The 9,264-nt window shown below is 40.7% G+C and overlaps 1 protein-coding gene across 6 annotated transcripts in view; it reads right to left on the bottom strand.

The window, feature by feature from the left end:
- CEP128 (centrosomal protein 128) overlaps window positions 1–9,264 on the bottom strand; it is a 455,483-nt gene that overhangs the window by 372,965 nt on the left and 73,254 nt on the right. For all 6 annotated transcript variants that reach the window (XM_055088664.1, XM_055088663.1, XM_055088662.1 and 3 more), the window contains one exon: window positions 8,765–8,881. In XM_055088664.1, coding sequence (XP_054944639.1) covers window positions 8,765–8,881 — 117 coding nt within the window. The remainder of the gene's footprint in view (window positions 1–8,764; window positions 8,882–9,264) is intronic.

Genomic DNA, 9,264 nt, shown 5'->3' on the forward strand with positions numbered 1-9,264 from the left:
CATAGCCAGAAACAAAATATATAAATTACTATTATTATACAGTATAGATATAGCCATAAGTATATTTTAATATCAAAAAGAAAGCAAAGTATTTTCTCTCCTTAAACGTGACCTTTCCAGAACAGTCTAAGCCACTTAACTTGTGAGTAGGAAAATGCATCAGGCTAAATTAATCCTTTCCAGTTTCCCTCACACTGTTTAATCCAAAACCACCTATTAAAAGCATACAGGTCACCACTTATATTAAAGTGACAAAATATGAAATTAAACATTTCTTATCAATAGTGATCCTCTATTGTACTGTTAGAGATGGAATTCCAAATCATTGCTCAAGCTTTTAGTCAAATTGACAATTACAATGCAAATATTCAGGCTCTGGTTTCTCAAGAATAAGGGTGGGAAGAAATCTTCCTCTCCCTCTTTCTTTGTAATTTTGTGCATTCTGCAAAGAGAGTAGAATATAAGCATGGAAAATTTCTCTAATTTTCTCTCACAAAAAAGAACAATTGTCATTTCAGTACTATTCTTGTGCTCACCAGATGCAATGTGCTTTGAGAACAAATGTATAAAAATCAAGGTTTAAAAAAAAGGCTACCCACATGCTGTATCTAATTATTCAACAAAGTATCCTCTTCAAAGTAATTACCAGCTAACAAGGGTATGCTTCCTTTTGTGAAATGGAGGAAAAATGGAATTTTAGAAAGATCTGCTTTTGTTTTCTGTCAGCTTACATTATAATTTCAGGTTTGCAATTTTTTTTTTGGTTTTTGGATGTACGCGGTTTTTGTTTTTGGATGTACGCGGGCCTCTCACTGCTGTGGCCTCTCCCGCCGTGGAGCACAGGCTCCGGACGTGCAGGCCCAGCGGCCACGGCCCCGGCCCCAGCCGCCCCGCGACACGCGGGATCCTCCCGGACCAGGGCACGAACCCGTGTCGCCTGCATCGGCAGGCGGACTCTCAACCACTGCGCCACCAGGGAAGCCCCAGGTTTGCAATTTTTGTTCCTAATTTTCAACTGGCATGTCTCCTAATACTTAAAAAAATTTTTAATCTGTCAATTTAAAAGGGTTAATGATTTTCAAGCACATATAAGTGCATCTATAGAACATCACTTTTAGAGAAAACCACTTTGTAAAAGAAAAAAATGTTCCTTTTGTTTTTAAATCTTTTGGTTTTCTTGTTTTTTCTAATTTTTTACACTTTATAAGTCTAAGAAACATTTAAAAGGAACCTCACAAGTTTTCTAGGACAGTTATAAAACATAAACAATATAATGAGAATTCACAAACCTATACCAATAATAATGAATGAATGAATGAATGAATGAGTGGAGGAAAAGACAAGCCCTTCCTGACAGTAGGAATCCAACTAATAAATGTGAAAGGAATGACAGAGTATTTTTTAAATCACTGTTTACTATCACTTATAGCAGTAACTGTTTCACAAAAGAATCATCAATACCTGCTAAAATTTGTAGGTGAAAATTTGATGAGAAATAAGCAATTTTCAAGTTTTATAGAGCCTCCCCATAAGACAAATAATTTAAAAGGCATAATATAGTAACTTCACAGTAGAGAAACCTGGCAAGCAACACCTTAACCAATGTTCAGTTTTTACCAGTATTGGGACAAATCAACACTACATGCCCCCTGACATGATATCCTGGGAAAAAAGCAACAACTATTCTCCAGGTTTCCTGCCAAAAGCCTATAACCTAATCTAGTCATGAGGAAAAAAAATCAACAAACCTAAAACAAAAGACATTCTACAAAATAACTGGCTAGTACTCTGCAAAATTGTTAAGGTCATGAATGACAAAGAAAAACTGAAAACCTGTTCCAGATTAAAGGAGACTAAAGAGACATGATGGTCAAATGCTATATGTAATCCGGTATTGTATCTTAGACCAGAAAAGAACTTTAAGTGGCAAAATTAGAATAAAACCTATAGGTTGGGGGGTGCTTCAAGATGGCGGAGGAGTAAGACATGGAGATCACCTTCCTCCCCACAAATACATCAAAAATACATCTACATGTGGAACGACCAGAAAAGAACTTTAAGTGGCAAAATTAGAATAAAACCTATAGGTTGGGGGGTGCTTCAAGATGGCGGAGGAGTAAGACATGGAGATCACCTTCCTCCCCACAAATACATCAAAAATACATCTACGTGTGGAACAACTCTGACAGAACACCTACTGAACACTAGCAGAAGACCTCAGACTTCCCAAAAGGCAAGAAACTCCCCATGTACCTGGGTAGGGCAAAAGAAAAAAAAAAAACAGAGACAAAAGAATAGGGATGGCACCTGCACCAGTGGGAGGGAGCTGTGGAGGAAAAGTTTCCACACACTAGGAAGCCCCTTCACTGGCGAAGACGGGAGGTGGGCGGGTTGGGGGGGAGCTTCAGAGCCACGGAGGATAGCACAGCAACAGGGGTGCAGAGGGCAAAGCGGAGAGATTCCCGCACAGAGGTTCGGTGACGACCAGCACTCACCAGCCCGAGGCTTGTCTGTTCACCCGCAGGTGCGGGTGGGGGTTGGGAGCTGAGGCTTGGGCTTCAGAGGTCAGAACACAAGGACAGGACTGAGGTTGGCTGCGTAAACACAACCTGGAGGGGGCTAGTGCGCCACAGCTAGCCGAGAGGGAGTCCAGGAAAAAGTCTGGAATTGTCTAAGAGTCAAGAGACCATTGTTTCGGGGTGCGTGAGGAAAGGGGATTCAGAGCACCGCCTAAACGAGCTCCGGAGACAGGCGTGAGCAGCGGCTATCAGTGCAGACACCAGAGATGGGCATGAAATGCTAACGCTGCTGCTGCAGCCACCACGAATCCTGTGTGCAAGCACAGGTCACTATCGACACCTCCCCTCCTGGGAGCCTGTGCAGCCTGCCAATGCCAGGGTCCCGTGATCCAGGGACAACTTCCCTGGGAGAACACAGAGCGTGACCCAGGCTGTTGCAACGTCATGCCAGCCTTTGCCGCCACAGGCTCGCCCCGCATTCCGTACCCCTCCCTCCCCCCGGCCTAAGTGATCCAGAGGCCCCTAATCAGCTGCTACTTTAACCCCCTCCTGTGTGGGCAGGGAACAGACACCCTTAAGCAACCTACACACAGAGGTGAGGTCAAAACCAAAGCTGAACCCCAGGAGCTGTGCAAACAAAGAAGAGAAAGGGAAATTTCTCCATGAAGCCTCAGGAGCAGTGGATTAAATCCCCAGAGTCAACTTGATGTACCCTGCATCTGTGGAATACCTGAATAGACAATGAGTCATCCCAAAAGTGAGGCGGTGGACTTTGGGAGCAACTGTAGACTTGCGGTTTGCTGTCTCTGACTGTCTAGTTTCTGATTTTTATGTCTGTCTTAGTATAGCTTTTAGCGCTTGATAGCATTGGTGGATTTGTTTATTGGTTTGGTTGCTCTCTTCTTCTTTCTTTACTTCTTTTTAACTTTTTTATGTTAATAATTATTTTACTTTAATTAAAAAAAAATTTTTTTTTCTTTCTGTTTTTCTCCCTCTTCTTCTAAGCCATATGGTCGATAGGGTCTTGGTGCTCCAGCCTGCTGTCAGGCCTGAGCCTCTGAGGTGGGAGAGCCAAGTTAAGGACATTGGACCATGAGAGACCTCCAGACCCCACGTAATATCAATCGGCAAGAGCTCTCCCAGAGATCTCCATCTCAACGCTAAGACCCAGCTCTACTCAACAGCCAGCAAGGTCCAGTGCTGGACACCCCATGCCAAACAACTAGCAAGACAGGAGCACAACCCCACCCATTAGCAGAGAGGCTGCCTAAAATCATACCAAGTTCACAGACACCCCAAAACACACCACCAGATGTGGCCCTCCCCAACAGAAAGACAAGATTGAGCCCCACCCAACAGAACACAGGCACCAGTCCCCTCCACCAGGAAGCCTACACAAGCCCCTGAACCAACCTTACCCACTGGGGGCAGAAACCAAAAGCAACGGGAACTACGAACCTGTAGACTCAGAAAAGAAGACACAAAACACACTAAGTTAAGCAAAATGAGAAGACAGAGAAACACATAGCAGAAGAAGGAGCAAGGTAAAAACCCACCAAACAAGAAACAAGAAAAATCTCAAATAAACAACCTAAACTTATACCCAAAGCAATTAGAGAGAGAACAAAAAAACCTCAAAATTAGCAGAAGGAAACAAATCATAAAGATCAGATCAGAAATAAATGAAGGGTTTCCCTGGTGGCACAGTGGTTGAGAATCCGCCTGCCAATGCAGGGGACACAGCTTCGTGCCCCGGTCCGGGGAGATCCCACATGCCACGGAGCGGCTGGGCCCATGAGCCATGGCTGCTGAGCCTGCGTATCCAGAGCCTGTGCTCCACAACGGGAGAGGCCACAACAGTGAGAGGTCCACGTACCACAAAAAAAAAAAAAAAGAAAGAAAGAAATGAAAAAGAAATGAAGGAAACAGTAGCAAAGATCAATAAAAATAAAAGCTGGTTTTTTGAGAAGATAAACAAAATTGATAAACCATTAGCCAGACTCATTAAGAAAAAAAGGGACAACACTCAAATCAACAGAATTAGAAATGAAAAAGGAGAAGTAACAACTGACACTGCAGAAATATAAAGGATCGTGTGAGATTACTACAAGCAACTATATGCCAATAAAATGGACAACCTGGAAGAAATAGACAAGTTCTTAGAAAAGCACAAGCTTGAGACTGAACCAGGAAGAAACAGAAAATATAAACAGACCAATCAAGAACTGAAATTGAAACTGTGATTAGAACTCTTCCAACAGGGGCTTCCCTGGTGGCGCAGTGGTTGCGCGTCCGCCTGCCGATGCAGGGGAACCGGGTTCGCGCCCCAGTCTGGGAGGATCCCATGTGCCGCGGAGCGGCTGGGCCCGTGAGCCATGGCCGCTGAGCCTGCGCGTCTGGAGCCTGTGCTCCGCAACGGGAGAGGCCGCAGCAGAAGGAGGCCCAGATACCACAAAAAAAAAAAAAAACTCTTCCAACAAACGAAAGCCCAGGACCAGATGGCTTCACAGGTGAATTCTATCAAACATTTAGAGAAGAGCTAACACCCATCCTTCTCAAACTCTTCCGAAATATAGCAGAGGGAGAAACACTCCCAAACTCATTCTATGAGGCCACCATCACCCTGATAGCAAAATCAGACAAATATCTCACAAAAAAAGAAAACTACAGACCAATATCACTGATGAACATAGATGCAAAAATCCTCAACAAAATACTAGCTAATAGAATACAACAGCACATTAAAAGGATCATACACCATGATCAAGTGGGGTTTAACCCAGGAATGCAAGGTTTCTTCAATATACGCAAATCAATCAATGTGATAAGCCATATTAACAAACCAAAGGAGAAAAACCATATGATCATCTCAATAGATGCAGAAAAAGCTCGACAAAATTCAACACCCATTTATGATAAAAACTCTCCAGAAAGTAGGCATAGAGGGAACTTTCCCCAACATAATAAAGGCCATATATGACAAAGCCACAGCGAACATCGTTCTCAATGGTGAAAAACTGAAACCATTTCCTTTAAATCAGGAACAAGACATGGTTGCCCACTCTTACCACTATTATTCAGCATAGTTTTAGAAGTTTTAGCCACAGCAGTCAGAGAAGAAAAAAGAAATAAAAGGAATCCAAATGGGAAAAGAAGTAAACTTGTCACTGTTTGCAGATGACATGATACTACACATAGAGAATCCTAAAGATGCTACCAGAAAACTACTAGAGCTAATCAATGAATTTGGTAAAGTAGCAGTATACAAAATTAATGCACAGAAATCTCTTGCATTCCTTTACACTAATGATGAAAAATCTGAAAGAGAAATTAAGGAAACACTCCCATTTACCATTGCAAAAAAGGAATAAAACACCTAGGAATAAACCTACCTAAGGAGACTAAAAACCTGTATGCAGAGAACTTTAAGACACTGATGAAAGAAATGAAAGATGATACCAACAGATGGAGAGATATACCATGTTCTTGGATTGGAAGAATCAACATTGTGAAAATGACCATACTACCCAAAGCACTCTACAGATTCAATGCAATCCCTTTCAAACTACCAATGGCAGTTTTCACAGAACTAGAACAAAAAATTTCACAACTTGTATGGACACACAAGAGACCCCGAAGAGCCAAAGCAATCTTGAGAACGAAAAACGGAGCTGGAGGAATCAGGTGCCCAGACTTCAGACTATACTACAAAGCTACAGTAATCAAGACAATATGGTACTGGCACAAAAACAGAAACACAGATCAATGGAACAGGATAGAAAGCCCAGAGATAAACCAACACACATATGGTCACCTTATCTTTGAAAGGAGGCAAGAATATACAATGGAGAAAAGACACCCTCTTCAATAAATGGTGCTGGGAAAACTGGACAGCTATATGTAAAAGAATGAAATTAGAACACATCCTAATACCACACACAAAAATAAGCTCAAAATGGATTAAAGACCTAAATATAAGGCCAGACATTATAAAACTCATAGAGGAAAACATAGGCAGAACACTCTATGACATAAATCACAGCAAGATCCTTTTTGACCCACCTCTTAGGCAAATGGAAATAAATAAATAAATAAGCAAATGGGACCTAGTGAAACTTACAAGCTTCTGCACAGCAAAGGAAACCATAAACAAGATGAAAAGACAACCCTCAGAATGGGAGAACACATTTGCAAACAAAGCAACTGACAAAAGATTATTCTCCAAAATTTACAAGCAGCTCATGCAGCTCAAGATCAAAAAAACAAACAACCCAATCTAAAAATGGGCAGAAGACCTAAACTGACATTTCTCCAAAGAAGATATACAGATTGCCAACAAACACATGAAAGGATGCTCAACATCACTAATCATTAGAGAAATGAACATCAAAACCACAATGAGGTATCACCTCACAACAGTAAGAATGGCCATCATCAAAAAATCTACAAACAGTAAATCCTGGAGAGGGTGTGTAGGAAAGCAAACCCTCTTGCACTGTCAGTGGGAATGTAAATTGATACAGCCACTATGGAGAGTAGTATGGAGGTTCCTTAAAAAACTTAAAATAGAACTATCATGTGACCCAGCAATCCCACTACTGGGCATATACCCTGAAAAAACCATAATTCAAAAACAGACATGTACCACAATGTTTATTGCAGCACTATTTACAATAGCCAAGACATGGAAGCAACCTAAGTGTCCATCGACAGACGAATGGATAAAGATGTGGCACATATATACAATGGAATATTACTGATCCATAAAAAGAAACAAAATTGAGTTATTTGTAGTGAGGTGGATGGACATAGAGTCTCTCATACAGAGTGAAGTAAGTCAGAAAGAGAAAAACAAATGCCGTATGCTAACACATATATGTGTAATCTAAACAAAAGAAAAAAAAAAAAGGTTCTGATGAACCTAGGGGCAGGACAGGAATAAAGACGCAGACATACAGAATGGACTTGAGGATATGGGGAGGGGGAAGGGTAAGATGGGATGAAGTGAGAGAGTTGCATTGACATATATACACTACCAAATGTAAAACAGAGAGCTAACGGGAAGCAGCCACGTAGCACAGGGAGATCAGCTCTGTGCTTTGTGACCACCTAGAGGAGTGGGGTAGGGAAGGTGGGAGGGAGACTCAAGAGGGAGGGGATATGGAGATATATTTATACATATAGCTGATTCACTCTGTTATACAGCAGAAACTAACGCAACATTGTAAAGCAATTATACTCCAATAAAGATGTAAAATAAATTTAAAAATTAAAAATTAAAAAAAACCCTATAGGTTAAATCATAGTATTGATCCAATGTTAATTTCCTGTGACTACAGATGAGAATGTACACACCATATTATTTAGATTTAAAAGTATTTACATCATGTCAGCAGCTAGCTCAAAAAAATTTTTAGGTATACATATATATGGAGATACATATATAAAACAATAAAGCAAGTCTGGTAAAATATGAATACTGGGGGAATCAAGGTAAAGGATATACAGAAATCCTTTGTTCTAATTATTCAACTTCGTAAGTCTAAAATTTCGAAATAAAAATGTTATCTAAAGTGTAAGTAACCTCCGTTTTGAATTGGTTTGATGATAGTCTAGGCCAGGTATCTGCAAACTTTTTCTATAAAGGGCCACTCAATACTAATTTTAAGCTTTGTGGGCCATATGGTCTTTTTCACAACATCTCAACTCTGCCATTGTGTCCCAAAAGCGCCCACAGACAAACTGAAAATGAATGGGAGTGGCTGCGTTTCAATAAAACTTTATTTACAAAAATCGGCAATGGGACAGATTCAGCCCATAGGCCAGTTTGTTTACCCCTGGTCTGGTTCACACCAAAGAAAATTAATCCAAATAATTATATTTCCAGTTAACATGTATTCAGCACATGCTAGACACTAAGTTAAGTGCTTTACCCACATTAACTTATTTACCCCTGCACCAATGTGATCAAGTAAATACTATTATTATTTCCATTTTCCACAAAGGAAATGGGCCTAGAGAAGTGAAGGAACTTGCCTAAGGTCACACAGCCAGTAAGGCGTAGACTCTGGGTTTGAACCAGGTAGGCTTGTCTTCACAAAATGAACTATAACCAACATGCTATACTTCTACAGACTGAACTATACTTTCACATGCAACAACTAAGGAACTATAGCCATTTTAACAATAGGTAAATAACCACCAAAACTCAAGATTTACATTCCGAGAAGGTATTTTTCACAAACCTCCTGTAGCTGCAAAGAAATAAGTCCCAGTTGATCCTGCCGTCTTTCCACCAGCTCTCTTTCTGTACGCATCTCTCTTTCTATTTCCTGAAGCCGTCGCTCTACCCGATCTGAAACCTTAACATGAATAAAGAGAAAAGTGAGATTACAGAACTGTTAGGCAAAAAAAGACTAAAACTGAAGAGATATTTTACGCCAGATACACTATCGCCTAAAGCATTTAAGATTGGCTTATTTGTAGAATCCTTTTTAATGACACTATTATAAAACAGGCCACAAAAAAACTGACGAAAAGTTGCAATAGTAAACAGTCATTAGTCTCCAATTAATCCAAACCTGGATCCCAATAAAGAAATTAAATTTTCCAAAGTAGAATATAATATGTCAAAAGATCAGTTAAAAGTAATAAATTAGGTCTTCCCTGGTGGCACAGTGGTTGAGAGTCCACCTTCCGATGCAGGGGACACGGGTTCGTGCCCCGATCCGGGAAGATCCCACAT

This window comes from Physeter macrocephalus, chromosome 11 (assembly GCF_002837175.3).
Source record: "Physeter macrocephalus isolate SW-GA chromosome 11, ASM283717v5, whole genome shotgun sequence".
NCBI lineage: Eukaryota > Metazoa > Chordata > Mammalia > Artiodactyla > Physeteridae > Physeter > Physeter macrocephalus.